This window comes from Acomys minous, assembly GCF_964271855.1.
Source record: "Acomys minous genome assembly, chromosome: 18".
In the NCBI taxonomy this organism is placed as follows: domain Eukaryota; kingdom Metazoa; phylum Chordata; class Mammalia; order Rodentia; family Muridae; genus Acomys; species Acomys minous.
This window is the reverse complement of record NC_140501.1, coordinates 2,244,536-2,262,997: the sequence shown is the minus strand read 5'-3', so window position 1 is coordinate 2,262,997 and position 18,462 is coordinate 2,244,536. Positions and strand designations below refer to the sequence as shown.

Here is an 18,462-nt window from a genome sequence, read left to right as displayed (position 1 = left end):
AAATATTTAACCTTTGGTTGCTGTATCTGTTATCTGTGTGAGGGGGAAAAAAAGGCTGAAAGAGAATTGGGAGGTGTTATAGTCACGATTACCTCTGCCCCTCACAAATTGCAATAGTTTCCCAACCTTACCAGATTTCCTAGGTTTGGATTTTTTTTCTAGTAATTTTAAAGAGTAACTTATTGGGGTTTTTTGTTGTTTTCTTTTTTATTTTTCCCGAAATGATAAAGTGACTACTGTGGGAAGGAGAAGCTATTGAAGGCGAGATGTACTGGCTGGCAGAAGGAGCCTCTTGAACACTTCCTCTTATTCTCAGCCTCCCAGAAGGAGCTGACCTAGAGTTCACGTTGAGGCTCCATCTGGGCTGCTGATTATGGGAGGGGAGTGAGTGTGAGTCCCTTTTAGTCAAAGGAGGAGATGGTGATGGAGACCACACAAGGCTGACTAAGCATTATTCGGACCGGGACCTCCAGCCAAGTGCGGAAGGTGTTCGTGGAAGGCAGGTCGCACAGAGGTCAAGGGCCAAAAAGAACCCGGACTCTGGACTGCAAACGTGCTCACATCTGTGTCCAACGTTCACACTGGGCGGGGGAATCACGTGATTGGTGATTGGTGGTTGGGTTGCTCCCAAGTCAGTCCAGCTACAGCAGCCAGCCTAGTCCTCGGGGAGACCCATGCTCCCCCAAACCGCCCTCACCAAGTGGCAAAGGCGGGGGTGGGGTGGGGCCGTGGTTTGTTACGTGAACTTGGCATCAGGATGTACATGGATTTGGCATTCTCATGGTGGATGGAGCAAACTCCTGGAGGCTGGAGGGGGCAACAACTCAGCTTCTGCAGATAGATACCTGCACTCCTTGAAGAGAAACTGAGGCACGGGAAGCCCTTGATTCAAGTAAGAAAGAAGTGATGACAAGCAAAGGATGCAGGGACCGCTGTAGCACCCTCTGCTGCTGGCTCTAGTCGCGTGGGACAGCGTCACCGCTTTCACGCAGGGCGACACTGAAGGTGGCTTCCTACGGCTTAGGTTTCCATGTTTTCCTCCTAGTTCTGGGCTGCCAGTCACTAGGTTCCTGCCCATCTCGTCATCAAAGAGCCACGGAGAGGATCCACCACAGGGTCTTTCAGCTTTTAAATAAGGTCAAAAAGATGCCTCTTAGCCCCGTAGAAAGCTGGGCGATGGGCAGGTGGAAGGAAGACACAGCACCTGGTCTTCAGTGGTCACGCGCCGCTGAGGGGCTCTGTGCTCTGGTGCCTTCTCGCTCTCAAACCGCAGTGTCCCTGCCTCTCGCTGGATTTCTGCATAGTTGGAGCATCAAGGAGACGATGCTTTCAGTACTAGCTGCTTTCCTGGCCCCCGAGCCCCCCCTCCCCCCGTCACAACCACACCCGGAAGTGGGGCCAAGGCACTGTGTCTCACAGTTCTGAGGTCTAGTCCATCAAGATGGATAAGTCGAGGCAGCAGGGGCACGAGGCGACTGTCACATGGTGTGCACAGTCAGGAAGCAGAGCGAGATGCTGCCGCTGCCGCTGTTGCTTTCTCCTCTCCCTCTAACTTATTTTATCTCTTGCCTCCCCCCCCCCCCCCCGCCTTTTTTTTTTCTCTAATGACTTTATTCTTGGACAACATTCCCCCCCCCAAAGCCCCATAGATGGAAATGTTGTCAGACTTAACAGTTGCCTTCAATGCTCTTGATGTGAGAGAAGAGACACCATGCTCGCCCCGCGCTCAGCTCCACCCCCAACACGGACTCGCCACAGTTGGGTCACATGCCGGTGCCTGGGTCCATCGTGGATGGCATCAGGGCGGGCGATCATGGGAAAGGTCCCAGAAGCTGGCAGAGAGGCATTTCCAAAGAGAAACACGTCGCAGATGTCCCACCTGACAGAGAGTCACAAGCCTTCCCTCCTTACAGGGTGAGCCCCCACGCAGCTCAGGGAGCAGCGCACCAGCCCTGCAGCCACGGGCCTGAGTGCAGTCAGCGTTTCCTTTTGCTGCTGTGATTTTCTATCTGTCCTGACCTGGGATCCGAGCTGAGGCAGTTTTGTTCCGTTGCAGGTCTTTGTGGCCTCTCTTCCTCCTGGACGGGGTGGGTTTTGCCGAGACATGTTTTCCTTGCTGGGATGGCAGCAGGACACACGGAAGCATGCAAGGCTCCGGGCCTACGGTTGGAAACTGGATCCAGTCATCCACGCACTCTCCCACCCAGAGTCAAGGCCCTGTGCTTGGATATCGTCCGGCCGCCTGTCTAGCAGAGCAACAGACACCTCTCACACTTTCAGGGGGCACACAGCTCAGGGCCCTTGGGAACCTTACAGGAGTTGGGCAAGATCAGACAACGCCAGACAGTAAACCATGCCAGCCACGAGCCACTTAGCGTGGCCTGCTCCCCACGAGCAAGGATTGTCTGGGTCCCCTTGTTGTGCATGTGTGGGTGTGGGGGGGGGTTGGTTGTACAAACGTCTCCTCTAGAAAGTAAGCTGAGAAAGTGATTTCCCCACCCCCTTGAGGGAAAAAAGAGACCTCAGGGAATTGTTTTCTAAGTAAACAATGATAACAGTTTGTTGGTTGGCTCTGCTTGTCTGCTCCCCCACTTCTTCCTCTTCATCATCATCTTTTGGGGGTGGGGGTTGAGAAGTTGGCTCTGGCATTGGGAACTGATATTGCTTCATTCTTTCTTGCACTTGGTTCCTCTGGCTGGAACATAAAACCCTGCCTTCTTTCTGCAGCCAGTGCACTTCAAAGTTGTAAAAATTTGGATAAAGTACATCAGGGTTATGGCTGTTCTAGATTTTAGTCTTTTTATAACTTCCTCATGTTTCACATTGGTTTTGACCTCAGGTTAAAGGAATGCTTTTGAAAAAGTATAAGGATTTGATCCTAGCAATGGATGTAGCAAAAATACTGAGGTCAATAAGTTAAAAGCTTTTTTTAAAAAAGAAGATGAAGAAAAAGAGAAAGAAGCAAAAACTAGATTTTGCAAAGTTTAAGCTGGGGACTGTGTGAAATAGGCAAGCTTCCCAGCTGTAGTCTTATTTTTAAAATGTATGATGTGAAAATATTTTCCAAGTTTACCAATGGATAAAAGTTTGAATTAGAGCCAGCTGTGGTGGCGCTCACCTTTGATCCCAGCACTCGGGAGGCAGAGGCAGGTCGGTCTCTGTGAGTTTGAAGCCAACCTGGTCTACATAGTGAGTTCCAGGCTACCCAGGGCTACATAATGAGACCTAGCCTCACAGGGGGAAGCTGAACCAGATAGGAGAGCCGGCTTCTCTGAGGCCTGAAATTATTTTCTCTATTCACTAGGGACTTTCTCTGGGTTTGCCTTTAATATTTTTGTGCTCGTATTTTCTTCTCTTTTGCACAAAAATCTGAACATCCCATGTGTGCTAGGGTTTTGCAAAGTGCCTAAAACACACGTGTGGTGGTTGCTCCTATTTTTTTTTTTTTTTTGAGACAGGGTTTAGCTGTGTAGCCTTGGCTGTCCTGAACTCACTTTGTAGACCAGGCTGGCCTTGAACTCACAGCGATCCACCTGCCTCTGCCTTCCCTAGTACCTGGAGCAGCAGTCACAGGCGCTTGGGAACTGTCTGAGGCGGGTGTGTCTCCGAAGGAGCGGGGCGTGGTCTGAAGTGCTGAGCCGTGCTCCCGCACCTGTGGTCATCCAGACACAACTAGCCTCACCTGGGAAAAGTCTTGACGAGGGATTGTCCAGGTCAGTGTGGCCTGTGGTCCTGCCTGTGGGAGGGTCAGTGTGGCCTGTGGTCCTGCCTGTGGGAGGGTCAGTGTGGCCTGTGGTCCTGCCTGTGGGAGGGTCAGTGTGGCCTGTGGTCCTGCCTGTGGGAGGGTCAGTGTGGCCTGTGGTCCTGCCTGTGGGAGGGTCAGTGTGGCCTGTGGTCCTGCCTGTGGGAGGGTCAGTGTGGCCTGTGGTCCTGCCTGTGGGAGGGTCAGTGTGGCCTGGTCCTGCCTGTGGGAGGTTGGTATGAGGTGGCACCAGCGGCTGGGTTGGGCCCTGACTTGCGTGAGTAGAGAAGGCAGCTGAGCCGTGTTCCCTGCATGCTGGTTTCCTCTCTGCTGTGCTTCCGCTCCTGCCTCCCTGAAGCGATGGACTCCAGCCTGGAATTGTGAGTTAAAGTGAACCATCTCTTCCCTGAGTTGAGTTTTGTGAGGGTTTTTTTGTTCTGTTTTGTAAAAGGCTCTCTGAGACACACCGTCAGTAAGACAATACATTGCATTATATCATTATAGTCCTTTTTTTTTTTAAGACAGGGTTTCTTTGTTTAGGCCTGGCTGTCCTAGAACTCACTTTGTAGACCAACCAGGCTAGCCTTGAACTCACAGAGATCTGCCTGCCTCTGCCTCCCAAGTGCTGGGGCTAAAGACATGTGCCACCACACCCAGAGTTATATTTCATTTTTTTTATATTAAAAGGGAAAGTGCAATAAAAATCAGGGTTAGGGTTCCACGACCAGACCACTTAGCTCTCTTCCCCCTTTGCAGACTAAGTGCTGAAGCCTGTGTAGCCAAGACACCCTGGAGCGCACACTTCCACCCGAGGCGTCGTCTGCGTGCCGAGGCTCCTTACACCAACACACTCACTTTGTGCCGTGCTGGAGATGGAACCCAGGGCTTTGTGTGTATCAGGCAAGCACTCCTCAGCAGAGCCCGAGCCCCAGCTGCACTCTCAGGTGGACAGCTCTGGGGCATTGTGTACACTCATATTGGGCAAAGGTTAAGGGCCCGGCAGTGGAGTCCCCGTCCCCATGTGCATGCATAGGCACATGCACACACGTACACACACACACACACACACACACACAGTCACACACAGATGCACACATGTGTACACACACAGACGCATGTACACACACAGTCACATACAGACACACACAGATGTGCATGTGCACACGCACACAGACAGGGACACACACGCATACATAAACAGTCACACACAGATGCACACACATGTGTGTGTTCACATGCACACACAGACAGACACACATGCATGTACACATAGACAGACACACAGGCATGCATGCACACACACGCACACATGCACAGTCACACACACACTGTATGCTTACATTGCTGGGTGACCATCACTAACATCTACCTGGAGAACTTTTCTGTCTTTCCAAAGTTAGATTATTTTCCAAGAACCATGGCCTCCCCCTCCTTCCCTTGTCCCCACTGTAGGAGATCTGTCCTGACGCCGTCCTTAGCATGAGGTGCGTCTTGAATTCATCAGTGACTCGCACATAATTCTGAGGAAAGTCTCTGCCGGGGAAGGGAGGGAGATCGGAGGTTCATGGTTTTCTCCATCTCCTTTTTTTTTTTTTTTTTGCTAAGCTCTGCATATACATGAATTAGTCAAAACTACATTTTGCAGTGGGGAGGAGACAGGGTTTCTCTGTGTAGCCTTGGCTTTCCTGGACTCACTTTGTAGACCAGGCTGGACTCGAACTCACAGCGATCCACCTGCCTCTGCCTCCCAATTGCTGGGATTACAGGTGTGCGCCACCACTGCACCTGGCTTCAAAACCGTACATTTCAGCCATCTGGATAATAAGGTGACATGAAGTGGACCCTGCTGGTCGGCTTCGGGAAGCTGAGCTCACGAGCTGGCCCAGAGCCTGCGCATGCCTTGGCACATGCACTGTGCAGTCTGTGTTTGTGGGGGCCGAGTCTGGTGTCAGTTCTCTGTCTCGTCCTGTAGTAGGAACTCCTCAAGTCCGGCCTGTGTTTTAATCAGGGTAGGGACCCGGTGACTTACTTGCGCCACTGACAGCTGGTGGCCTTGGTGGGAAGTGGCGCCCGGCGATGTGTAATGCTGAGCCACATCACGGAGGCTGTTGGGTTAAGACCTGCCGGGTTGTGTGGAATTATCTTTAATGCGCCAGACAAGGAGACTGTTAACCTGCTTATCGCCAACACTTTTCTAGTACCGTGGTAGGGCGGGCAAATGACTGGAGGATTAGCCTGACTCTGACAGACCCCGCAGGCCCTGCCAATCTTGTTTGGAAAGGAGTCAAATCTGCTCGCTGCTGATAATAGAAACCTTGATGGCACCCCCAGGTCGGCTTGTAGAAAATGTACCTCCTTTTTTATTTTTTCTTTAAGCAATAGGAGTCAAATTTGGATTTATCCCGATAAATGGGATATTTGGGACCTCATGTGATCTAGTTGCTCCAAGCTGCTCTTTAATCCCCGTTTGCTGGCTCTCTGCACCCATGGCCGTGTGGGAACAAATGACCCTGACCCACGGGTGAAGCCTGCCCTGCTAGCTAAGACAGCCTTGGCACTGCTGGCAAGCCTGAGGTTCCCCAGCCTTGTTTTCACTTGCCTTAGAGAACAAAGCCTGTCTTAGACCTGTGGCTGCCGCCATTTCTTCATTTGTTCCTGTATTCCTGTCAATGGTGGGGCACATGGTGTCCCACGCTGACATGCAGTGAGATCTGGAAAATGTTTGTTTTTCTTAGAAAATCTGTTCCTAATATTGATCTGTGTGTGGAGGGGTGCATGTATGTATGTATGTGCACCCACATGTATGTAGTGACCACAAAGGCCAAAAAAGGGCATAAGATCCTCTAGAACTGGGCCTACAGATGGTGGTTAGTGGCTGTGTGGGTGCTGGGACCTGAATCCAGCCTGTCTGCTAGTGCTGGTGACCGCTGAGCCATCTCTCCAGGTCCCAGTTTTCCCTTGGGGGAAAAAATCCTGCTTAGTATTATATAGGTAAGAATAGACATTTACTACAGACAAACTGAAACATACCAAAATTGTAAGTAGAGGTGTGGGGAGAAGCCTAATACCAAGAGGTGACCTGTTACTGAGTGCTCCCTTCTAGCTATGTTTTATGTATTTTTGTCCCAGTAGGTATATTCTGGCTTGTTTTATTTTTTATTTTTATTTTTTGTAGTACTAAAGACCTAGACGTGCCAGACAAGTGCTCTACCAACAAGTCACATCTTCTGCCCCGCTTCATTCTGAGTTTGAGACAGTGGCTTCATAATTTGCCCAGGCTAGCCTTGGATGAACTTGCTTTGTAGCTGAGGCTGTCCTTGAGCTTTGTTACCCCTCTGCCAGCATCCCGAGTAGCTAGGATTGTGGGACCGCACCACCATTTCTGTTTCTATGATGAGACACCTTCACCGGGCCAGGCGTGGTGGTGCATCCCTTTGATCCCAGGCCCAGGAGGCAGAGGCAGCCAGAGCTCTAGGAGTTTTGTATTTGTACTTGGAAGCAGTACTTTTTACTCTGTAGTAGGCTTTGTGATTTATTTATGTGTGTGAGGTAGAACAGCACACATGTGCAGGGCAGAGAACAACTTTTGAGAGTCCTTCTTCCTTTATACCTCATGAATCCCAGGAATTGAACTTGGGATTCAAGACTTGTGAGGTAAGTGCCATCTCCCTGCCCCCCACCCCCACCCCACTTGGAAACAGGGTCTCACTGAGCAGCCCTAGCTGGCCTAAAACTCACTATATAGACCAGGCTGCCTCAACTCACGGAGATAGCTTGCCTCTGGGATTAAAGGTGTGCACCACAATGTGTACAGGTGTGTGTTTTACCTGCTTTGCATGCCCAGCATCCGCACTCAGAAGAGGCATTAGACCCACAGACAGCCATGAGCCACCACCACTGAACCCTGCCTTGTGCGAGAGCCGCAAGTGCTCTTGATGCCTGAGTCATCTCTGTACCCCCATCTCCACCTCCTGAGCCTCTTATCCTAACCCCTTAAGTGCCAGGATTGCAGACATGTGCCTGTTGTATCTACTTTATGCAGTGGGCGTGTGCTAGGCATGGAGGGACTCACGCATGCCAGCCCAACGTTTTCCCCACGGAGCTGCATCCCAGGCCCTTCACGTGCCTTAGAGTCAGTCTGTAAGAGCCATTCCTTGGTAGAGGTTTTGTTTTCACTAGGTGCCCCAGGGTCCCTTTGCCTCTGCAATCCATCACAGCAAATTTAGTGGCTCACCTTACTACAATGTAACAGCTGTCTTAGAAGTAGCTCTCATGGGGGTAAGTTCAAGGTGTTGGTGGGCTGCATTTGTTCAGTGCTGAAGGGGAGAAGGCCTTGGCTTTCCAGCATCTTGGGGTCACACTGTGCCTCACTGCAGGCCCCCCATCGTGCTTGCTTCCTTCTTATAGGATAATCTTCCCATGTTCAGATCCATCAGAGCCGCTGAGTGACAGACACAGTCACCGGTTCCAGTGGTTAGCATGCAGACATCTCAGGAGGCCACACTCGGAAATGCAGAAACTAAGGCTGGGAAGCAGCTCACTTGGCAGAGTGTTCGCGCAGTATGCACTGGGTTCGATTCCCAGCACTTAATAAAACCAAAACCAGGAGGCTGGGCGCTGGTGGCGCATGGCTTTAATCCCCGCACTTGGGATGCAGAGGCAGGCGGATCGCTGTGAGTTCGAGGCCAGCCTGGGAAAGTGCAGGAAGGAGCCTCAGGACTTCAAGTCCAGCTTTAGCTACATAGTGAGTAAGAGGCCAGTCTGGGCTCGAAATGAGGCCATGTCTCGGAAAACCAAAATAAATAAATTATATAGGTAAGCACTAGGAGAGCTACAGAGGCAAAGCGAGGACCACGACCTTCTGACGCTAGGGGGCGCTGCAGCGGGCCTGCGGAGCCGAAGGGGATTTTACGGGTTATGTAGTCTGACTTCCTTAGTTTAAAGAGAAGGAGCTAAGGCCCGGCAGGCTCACCACGCGGCCATTAGTTATTCTGCATTTGGCCTAAATCTGAGAGCCGTCTCTTCCTCTCTCTCTCTCTCCCCAAGGAGCCAGACGCCGCCATCACCCTTATCAAAGGCAGCGCGGCCCGGGAGCGCGGCTGGGAAGGTTTTGTATCTTAGCAGCAGGAGGCAGCAATGATCTCAGAGGCAAGTTCTATCTGTGCCACTGCTTAAAAACCATTCCACAGAACTTCTAATAGGCCTTTTCTAAGTGCGCCATTCTGAAGTTTGAAACCAGTGACACCGGCCCGCTCAGCCTTTGAGACTCAACTTTGGTGAGGAAGCCCTGCATCCGGCCAGACAGCAAAAGGAAGGACAGAACCCATTGTGGTGGAGAATAAAGGGCTTCATTTTCCTAATTGGTCTGCCCTCTTCCGCTGGGAAGTTATCTAAATGTTACAGCAAACAGCGAGGTTGATCAGATATTTTCAGCTAATGTGTCCCTAGGAGGTGTCTGTGTGGCCCGATACAGAGCTAGACACACTAAGACCCCACGGTGAAAGCTAATTGCGTTCTCAAGGTAATTACGAGGCCACGTGATTAAGGTATACAGTCTATCTAGGGCATTTGTATTTATGAACTGCGGTGCTAAGATGCAATCTGGAGCCAGGGTGGAGCTCAGTGGTAGAGTGTCTGCCTGGCATGGACCAGGCCCTAAGTCTACTCCCAAGCATTAAAAAGGCCTTTAAATCTCTACATCTGGGCCCCGGGTGACCCTCGGATCCCTGCATCTTTCTCTATGCCTGCTCTAATTTGCCTGAAGACTTTCACCCTCCCCTCTTTCAAAGCTGTAGGCATCCACTTCTGCCCCTCTCAGGTGCCAAAATTGCAATATTCTCTCCTGTGCATGTAACCAAAGCTTTATGTGACTTAGGAGACTTGAGCCCCTCAGAACGGTGATTTATTCTTGGATGGCCATAGAGAAGTGTGACAGGACAAAGGGAATGATCTAGAATCCGGAGACAAGGCCTACCAGCTCAGTCTGTTAGCACATGTGTAAGTTAGAGATGCGGTGAGGGTCCTTGATATTTCTTTTGGCCTCAGGCTCCGTTTTGGCTGAAATGGGCGCACAGGCTGGGGCCTGCGGTGGAGACTGGAAAGTGGAGTGGTCTTTATCGGGTTCAGGCAAGAGACCGAGGTGGGTGTGGGGGCCTCACAGAGGCGTCAAATAGTTTGCCCTGTTGGTATCACATACAAAGCAGTAACAGCCCCGTGCATATCCCGCATCCAGGTTCCCACCTTGGCTGCGTAGGGCTTCTAGGATGTAACTTTAAAAAAAAAATCCAGTTCCCACAACGTTTTCAAGTGTAAATTCACAACGAACGGAAACAGATAAAACTGCACAGCCAGACCGTGGAAAGGACCAGACACTAGGTGGGGCAACACTGGATTAGGGGAGACAGGCCGGTGTGCGCTGCCCTGCCTGCTGGACCCCCAGCCTCCCTCGGTTTCTGGAAGGCCCGCGGGCAGTAAAGGGGGCTCTGTGGGTCCCCAGCCTGCGCGACTCTGCGCCTTCCCAGCTGCAGCCTATTCGCACGGACCTCGTGCAGCTCGCTCACCGACTGTGTCAGAGGCACGTTGACAACGAAAACAAAACAGAAGCTTTTCGGAAATCTGAATCAGCCCTGCCAGAGAAAATCCAAATTTCCCTAACTCGCTTCAGAAGTGCGGCGAGACTCGGGTTCGGTCACCAAAGCCTCCGCGGGGAGAACCGGGAGAAAGGAACCAAGGGTTAGACCAGAAGAGGGGCCTAGAGCAACTGGAGAGCAGAGGAGGGGGCGTGGCCATCGGGACGGGGCGTGGCCAGCGCGAGGCCGGACTAAGACATTGGGCGTGGCCAGGGTGGGGCCGTGATCGGGCGGTGGGCGTGGCCGGTCTGGCGAGGGCGGGGCGAGGGCGGCCCACGTCGGGAAGATGGCGCTGTGTGTGCTGCGGAACGCGGTGCGCGGAGCGGCGGCGCTGCCCAGGCTGTGAGTTCAGGTCCCCAGTACCCGCCGCGCGGCGAAGGCGGTGGCCAGAGAGGTCCCGGGAGCCTGCACGGGTGCTCCGGCCTGCAGCCTCTGTGCCTCCCGTCCTTGACCTCTGCCAAGGTCGCTGCAGCTGCTGCCTCCCAGTGGGAGGGCGACCCGGGCAATGGGTGCAAATGGTGCTGGAAAGGCAGGGCTGTCAGCCCGCGGCACGTGGCGCGCCGACTTTGTAGGGCGCTCTGCTGGAGCTGGTCGGCAGCACACCGGGTTCCTGTGTGAAGTACAGCGCTTCCCAGATGTTTGGTCTCTGGACCTAGTAAAGACGGCTCAGGGTCTCAGTGAGCTTTTGCCAACATCGGTTCATGAAAAACACTGAAATTTTTAGGTGGAAAACAAAAAGCATAATGTTTTTTATATATTTTGAAATTTTCTTTGGTTTAACAAGAGACAGCTGGTCTCATGTCGTCAGCTTTGGAGTAAATATTTGAAAGTAATTCCAGATCTTGGAGAGCAGAGGCAGGAGGATGAAGGTTCAAGGCTGTGCATGTCTACGCAGCAAGTGTGAGGCCAGCCTGGCCTACAGCACAGCCATACTAACTGGTAAAAGATCGGTAGACTGTCACAGACAGAGACCGGACATGCCCGGTGGCCTCCTGTATTGTCATGAGAAAACAGGGTCCAAGAGCTCCGGTGGCCGTCTCAAAGTCCCATGGAGCCAAGTTGGTTCATGGTCTAGTGGTTTCTACATCTTTTGCGCTTCATGATTCACCCAAACCCACATGGTTATAGGCACCCCACTTTCTCCATCACCTGTGACCGTGCATCCTGCTCAGGGACTCAGTCCTGGAACCAGAGTGGCGGCTAAGGAAATGTTCCCTGGCCTACAGAGAAGGTCCCTTGGTCTCTGTGGTTTGTAATGACCCCCGCACAGTCACCACTTCTAACAGTCTTGGAGCTTAATGTGAAATGCTTTGACCCCGCCCCCATCACATATTTGCGTCCCTGCTAAGGGTGAGCCAATTGTGTTAAGTTCAGTGGTCCTCCGGAGCCCACTAGAGTTAAGTGATGCTGGCTTTAATCGCGATGTCTGTAGGATTGAATTTCAGCTTTGGACAGGGCGGGGCTCCTTCTGGTGGGCTCCGCTCTCATTTTTCAAGTATCTGACCCATTGCTGGGCAGGCAGGGGCCATTCCAGACTTTCAGTCTTGATCCTTGTCCCCAGTCCTCCAGCATTTGCCCCGAGTTCTAGACTTCTGTTACCCATGCTGCTGCCTGTGGCCGTGCTGGATGTATATAAATTACCCAAATTTCAAGGAAGGGAACATGAACACCCCCCCCAATCTATCAAAATAGGTGTATACAACCATCTGTAGCCATTGACCACGCTACACATGGGTTCTTAAGACGTCTCCAGCTCCAATACATCACTACAGGGACCGTTCTAAGCGCTTCCCTAAGGTTGTGTGTAAATCACCACCACAACAGTAAGAAACCTGGCGGCTCCCACTGTCCACCATACATTTACCCAATTGTCCAATCCTGGCAAGCATATGCTGCGGTATTAGGATTGCTAGTGCACACTCATCGTGAAGGACTCCATCCGGTAGAGGACGGAGCGTGCTTCCCCTCCAGTCTTACTCCTAGAAATACTCAGGTCAGCGCCCTTTTCTTTCCTCAAAGCCCTTTTGTCATTGGTGTACAGCCATGTGCTTTTTCCAGCGTCTGCACTCTTCCCAGGTACCTCTACCTATAGACGGTTTAGTTTTTACATTTATTTATTTACTGTGTATGTATGTGTGTATGTATGTATGTACGTATGTATGTACAGGGGTCAGCATGTACATACTGTGTATGTGTGGAGGTTCCAGGAGGCTCTCGGGAGCTGATTCTTCCACTGTGGGCTCCAGGTTGTCAGGCCTGTGTAACATGTACTGTGATTGCTGGTCCATCCCCTTTTAGAATGGCATAGAATTTGAACCACACGGTGTGTAGTCTTTTTAGATTGGGTTCTTTTGTTTAACAGTATGCATGTGAAACTCCGTCATGTGTCTCATGATTTAATAACTCATTTCTTCTTGCTGCCGAGTAACACTCCGTCGTATGCTATACCTCAGGCGGTTTATGCGCTCTGCTGTTGAAGGGTGCTGGTCCCTTCCAGTTTTTGTTGATTGTGCATGAGTGTTCACTAGGTGTGTGCGCAAAGGTTTGTGTATAGACATAATTACCTACTAATGTGACTGTTGAATTGCTTGAGAAGATTGTGTTTAGCCTTAAAAGGAAATGCCATGGTAGCTGCACCGGTTTTTGTTTGTTTGTTTGTTTGTTTCTGTGAATGAGAGCCCTGATGCTTTGCAGACTTATAATATGTCATTGTTGGCTAAAGAACACTCAATTCTTCTAATGAGGGTGCCGTTGTAGCATCTTGCTTTCAGTTTGTTTGAACTTGAAATCCCCTCGAATGGCGCTGTGCTGGATTGAATGAGAACGTGCCCCCAGAGGCTTATATATTTGGGTGCTTGGTCCCAGGCGGTGAACTGGAGGTGTGGCCTTCCCGGAGGCAGGGTGTCACCGGGGTCAGGCCTTTGTGAAACCTTCCAAATGTTGATTTGCCATCTGTGTATATTCTTTTTGTTGTTTTTCGAGACAAGGTTTCCTCTCTGTGTAGCCTTGGCTGGCCTGGACTCTGTAGACCAGCTTAGCTGGTCTCAGACTCACAGAGACCCGCCTGCCTCTGCCTCCCGAGTGCTGGGATTTACAGGGGTTCGGCATTGCATCCGGCTCATCTGTGTATATTCTTTGTAAATTCCTCTCAATTATTTGCCAATTTCTGATTGGGTCGTGTGATATAGTAAGCAGTGCTTCCTGCAACAGAGGCCTACACCACAGGACTCTCCTGAGTGACTAGAGTGTCTGGGGGGCTGCTAGTCTTTGGAGTTCGGCCCCTCTCAGGAAGTCCACGGTGTGACTTTAAGGCTCACCTGTGCTGGTGAGTGATTTTATCAACTAAGCCTAAGCCTGAGTTTTCTGAGAAAATGTGTCCATAAGATTGGTCTGTAGGCAAGCCTGTGGGGCATTTTCTTAACTAACAGTTGGTGTGGGCAGACCCAGCCTGTTTGGGGGGTGGGTCCTGCACAGGTGGTCCTGAGTTGTATAAGAAAGCTGTTTGAATAATCCAGAGGGAGCAAGGCAGTAAGCAGTGTCCCTCCATGGCCTCTGCCCCAGTTCCTGCCTCCAGGTTCCTGCCTTGAGCTCCCTTAGTGATAATGTGTGGCCTGAGAGTTGTAAGTGAAAACAAACCCTTTCCAGTTTTATCACTGCAGAGAAACCCTGACTAAAACACTAAAGCCCAAGGGATGTGGTGCCACCGCCAATGGGAGTGAAGATTGAGCTGCTCCTGAGTAGCCAATGAGGTCATTGATCATGTCTGCAAGGAAGCTTCCATCAGAGTCCGAAAGGCCAGGGTTTGGAGAGCATCCAGATTGCTGAACACGTGGAGGTGTGCTTGGAGAGGGCGTTGAAGCTCCTGCCCTTCCCCCACACCCTGCCCTGCGCAGCCTTCCATCTGGCTGCTCATCTGCACCCTGCAGAACATCCCCACTAGGAGTCAGTCTCCATGGCTTCTGCGAGCCACCCTAGCAGTCCTAGGAAGTGAGCCGCATCCAATAAGAGTGGAGTCTTAGGAACTTCTGAGTTTCGCCAGTTGGAAACACAGGAAAGCACCCAGAGCTTCAGTTTGTCTCTGAAGTGGGGCGGCCATGACCTCTAAGTGTGTGGGAGCTGGTTCTCACTAGCCCCAGCTGGGAAACGTCAGAGTTACGTCGTCTAGGTGGTGTCAGCAGGAGGGTACATTTCCTGGGCCTGTGTGAGCCTAGTGGACAGTGGAGACTTTTTGGCCCTTTGCTTGCTGTTGAGTTTTCTTGTTGTCGGTGTGTATCAGCGACAGTTTGTCATCAGATCTGTATCTTGGAAGTATTTTCCTTCAGTCTGTGGCTTTTCTCAGCATTCTCTCTAGAGTGTATTTCAAAGAGAAAGTGCGTCTAATTCTAATGCGGTCCCACGTATCACTCGTGGATCTTGAGAGTTCCCCTTTCCTGTACTGTGTTTTGGAAGGTCAACAGTGTGGTGTACTATCTCAAGTCTATGGCCCCTTCAGTTTGTCGAGGAATCATCCTTGCTTCGTTGTCCAGCATCATCAGCTGGGAGCATCAGTAGGTCTTTCTGGGCTCTCTGTCCCACAGTTTGACGATGCTTCTGTTGCTTTCCAGACGTCGCCCTCTCTTTACGCCTGCCTTGTCTGCTGTGTTGTGACGGCTCTTCTGGGACTTTTGCTTTTTTCTACATAAACTTCAGAGTTAGTTTGTTAATACCACAGACTAACATGCTAGGATTTGATGGTATTGCTTCGGGTCTATATAGTAAGTCGGAAGAATTAACATCTGAGGAATCTTGAGTCTTGAGATCGGAGAGATGGCTCAGCGGTTAAGAACGCTGGCTGCTCTTGCAGAGGACCTGGGTTCAATTCCCAGTACCCACATGTGGGCTCACAACCAGGAACTCCAATTCCAGGGGATCTGGTACCCCCCTTGCTTCCCTCAGGCACTGCACACAAATGATCCACAGATATTCATGCAGACAAATCATTTATGCACATAAAATAAGTCATTTTTAAATATGGAGGCATGCTGGGCAGTGATGGTGCATGTTTTTAATCCCAGCACTTGGGAGGCAGAGGCAGGCGAGCTCTGTGAGTTCAAGGCCAGCCTGGTCTACAGAGTGAGTTCTAGAACAGATAGCGGTCTATAGAGGAACAAACCCTGTCTGAAAAAAAAAGGGGGGGGGAGACATGTGTATGTATGTGTGTTCTCACTAGCCCCATGTGTGTGTGTGTGTGTGTGTGTGCGCGCGCGCAAGTTTCCTATTTTAGCTACTTTGAATATAGAGTTTACAGTTACAGTGGTAACACACACACCAGCAGTTTACTCACAGCATTTTGTGCTGCTCAGTGGCCTTGTTTCTCAGAATTTATCTGGTCTGGATGTTGCATTTGTACAGTGTTCACCCCTGGGTTTGTGGCTTCCTTCGCTTGGCATAACACACAGAGGCCTTCCTTGCCCGGGCTGCGCTGCGCACCAGAACTTTGTTTTTATAGGCAGTCATATGCTGCCAAGCGTGTACCACCATTCCGTCCTCATGGATCCAACCTAGCTTTGACTTACACTACTTCATCCCAGGAGATGCAGAAATGTCCCTCACTGTTCCCCACTCGAGAGCTGGTGGGACTCAGGCTATTTGATGCACCTGGGAAGAGTGAGAAAACACACTCCAAGAACAACACTGAAGTCACAAGACTCTTGTTTTCTTGGAGTTTTCTCACAAGCACTCAGAATTCTCACACAACTTTTTTGGATCATGTTCTGACAACTTATATGTATCTGTCTTTATTTTTTTTTTCCTTTTGCCTGGCTTCACTGTTGCAAATTCAGTAGTGCATTGTTGTAATTTGTATATGCTTATGCATATTTATTTTCATTACTTAGTTTTTTTGTTTTTTGTTTTTTTTTTCAAGACAGGGTTTCTCTGTGTAGCCTTTTCTGTCCTGGACTCACTTTGTAGACCAGGCTGGCCTCATTATTTAGTTTTTTGAGACAAAGTCTCACTATGTAACTCTGGCTGGCCTAGAACTCACTATGTAGCCCAGGCTGACCCTGCATTCACAGACTGGCCTGCCTCTAGCTCCCAATACTTGCGCACTGCCACACCAGGCCAGGGATTCAGTTATCCAAGAAGATGCAGGGAGAAAGCTGGGGTAGAGCTGGGCTCCTTGGGGGAGGGGCTACTGCTATGGCTGATGAATTTTATTAAGGGGGAAAAAGTTGCTAATTATAAAACAATACAGTTTTCCTGCAGCTAAAAGCTGCTGTGGTGTGTTCGGCATAGCTCACTTGTTTTTCTACACTTTGCTCATGTTCTCAACAGGTTTAGAATTTTATTAGGTAATAAAGATATTATGGAGGAAATGGCATTTGTGTTTTCATATAGGTCACTTGGGTATGAATATAAATCCACCACCTTCAAGCAGCTCCATTTTATTTCATGTTGTTTTTATGGCTTGCTGCTGCGGTTGAATGTGCTCCTCAAAGTCACGTGTTGGGAATGCAACCCCAGAGCAACAGCGTTGCGAGGTGGGACCTTTAAGAGGTAATTAGGCCATGACTGCTCTGTCCCGCGAGTGGACTGATGGGATATTCTGTAAAGGGAGTGGCTTTGCTATGAAAGCGGGTCGGGGGCGGGGCTGGGGTGTGTCTCTGTTGGTAGTGCTTGCCTAGCAGGTATCCCAAACTGACCATGGTGGAACTCACTGCAATACCAGTACTCTGGGGGTGGAGGCAGGAGGATTGGAAGTTCAAGGCCATCCCGGTCTATGTGAGACCCTGTTTCTAAATATCTAGATAGGCAGCATTAGTAGAGAGTTAAGTAACACATAAATAAATGTGAGTTTAGCTTCTCCTGCTCCGTCTCTTTTGCTTGCAGCACTGAGGATCAGGCTAGGCTGCCAGGCACCACGCACAGGCGATGCCTAGGATCGCACCGGACAGGCCCCAGCCAGCGCTCTCGCTGCCGCTGTCATTCCGGCTGCCATGAAATGACTCATGGAGACGGCACTCAGAAATGTGAGGAAAGCTATAGTCCCTTTTCTTTCTCGCTTGCTTTTGAGACAAGGTCTCACCGTCTAAGATTGGCCTCCAATTTGTGACCCTCGATGCTAGATTCCACGCATGCGCCGTCATACCCATCAATGTGTGCGCCATCCTGTCCACCAACGCATGCGCCATCGTACCCATCAGCAATGGACTTTTCTGTGAATTACCCGCTCTACAGCATAGGCACGGCAACAGAAAATGGACTAAACCAATTAAATAACTTTCTCAAATGACCCAGTTAATAGATGGGCCCCAGCGTTGAGCTTCCTTTTGTCTCATTTTTCCTCCCACCGGATTTAGAGAAGTGTTTGTTATTTATTTTTACTTTATTTTGTTCTTATTTTAGGATACTAACCTAATAATGCAGATGCTTTGGTGGTATTGCTCCACATGACACACACACACACACACACGCACACATGTGTGCCAGCCCATCTTTGAGAGTTTCCTCCTGATTGTTTTAGAATGTGTGTGCATGCTTGTGTTTATGACCATAACCACAGTTGTTCGTTTACTCTATTCCCAAGTTCCCTTCTGCTGGGCGTTGCAGGGGTAGCCTCCTGGGGACCCCTGGAGGCATCTTTTGGCATCTCAGCTTGCGGGCTCAGAGCCTTTGCTGCCCTTAGGTGACTGCTGTGGGGTCACCTCGCAGAAGGATCTGTTGATGCTGCCGTGGACGCAGGCCACCTTGTGCTGCCCTCCTGCCCCTCTGCTTTGGTATTAACAGGCCCATGCTTGGGAAGAGAAGTCTAAAATGTGGTCACAGAGCTGGCAGTGCCAGGCACGCAAAGACCCCTGCCTCTGCCTGTCTGCCCCGGGTGGCACTCTGACTTACTAGTAGGCCATGTCTTTCTCTTAGCGAGGCTTTCGAGAGCCACAGAGGTGCCCATTAATAATAAAGAGCCGACAGCCAGCGTCCCTGCGGCTTTAATAAGCACTCTGCATGCAGGAGCCCGTGGCAGCTGCGGAGAATGCTGGTGGTCTGCAAGTGGCCACAGGACACTTCAGATACTGATTTACAGAACCATCCAGTACTGGAAAATTTAAATGA

The 18,462-nt window shown here is 50.6% G+C and overlaps 1 protein-coding gene across 1 annotated transcript in view; it reads left to right on the top strand.

The window, feature by feature from the left end:
* Window positions 1-10,627: 10,627 nt before the first annotated feature.
* CLYBL (citramalyl-CoA lyase) overlaps window positions 10,628-18,462 on the top strand; it is a 211,671-nt gene continuing 203,836 nt past the window's right edge. Inside the window, exon 1 of the mRNA XM_084767908.1 lies at window positions 10,628-10,713. Within this exon, the coding sequence (XP_084624034.1) occupies window positions 10,658-10,713 (56 nt within the window). The 5' untranslated portion in view covers window positions 10,628-10,657. The remainder of the gene's footprint in view (window positions 10,714-18,462) is intronic.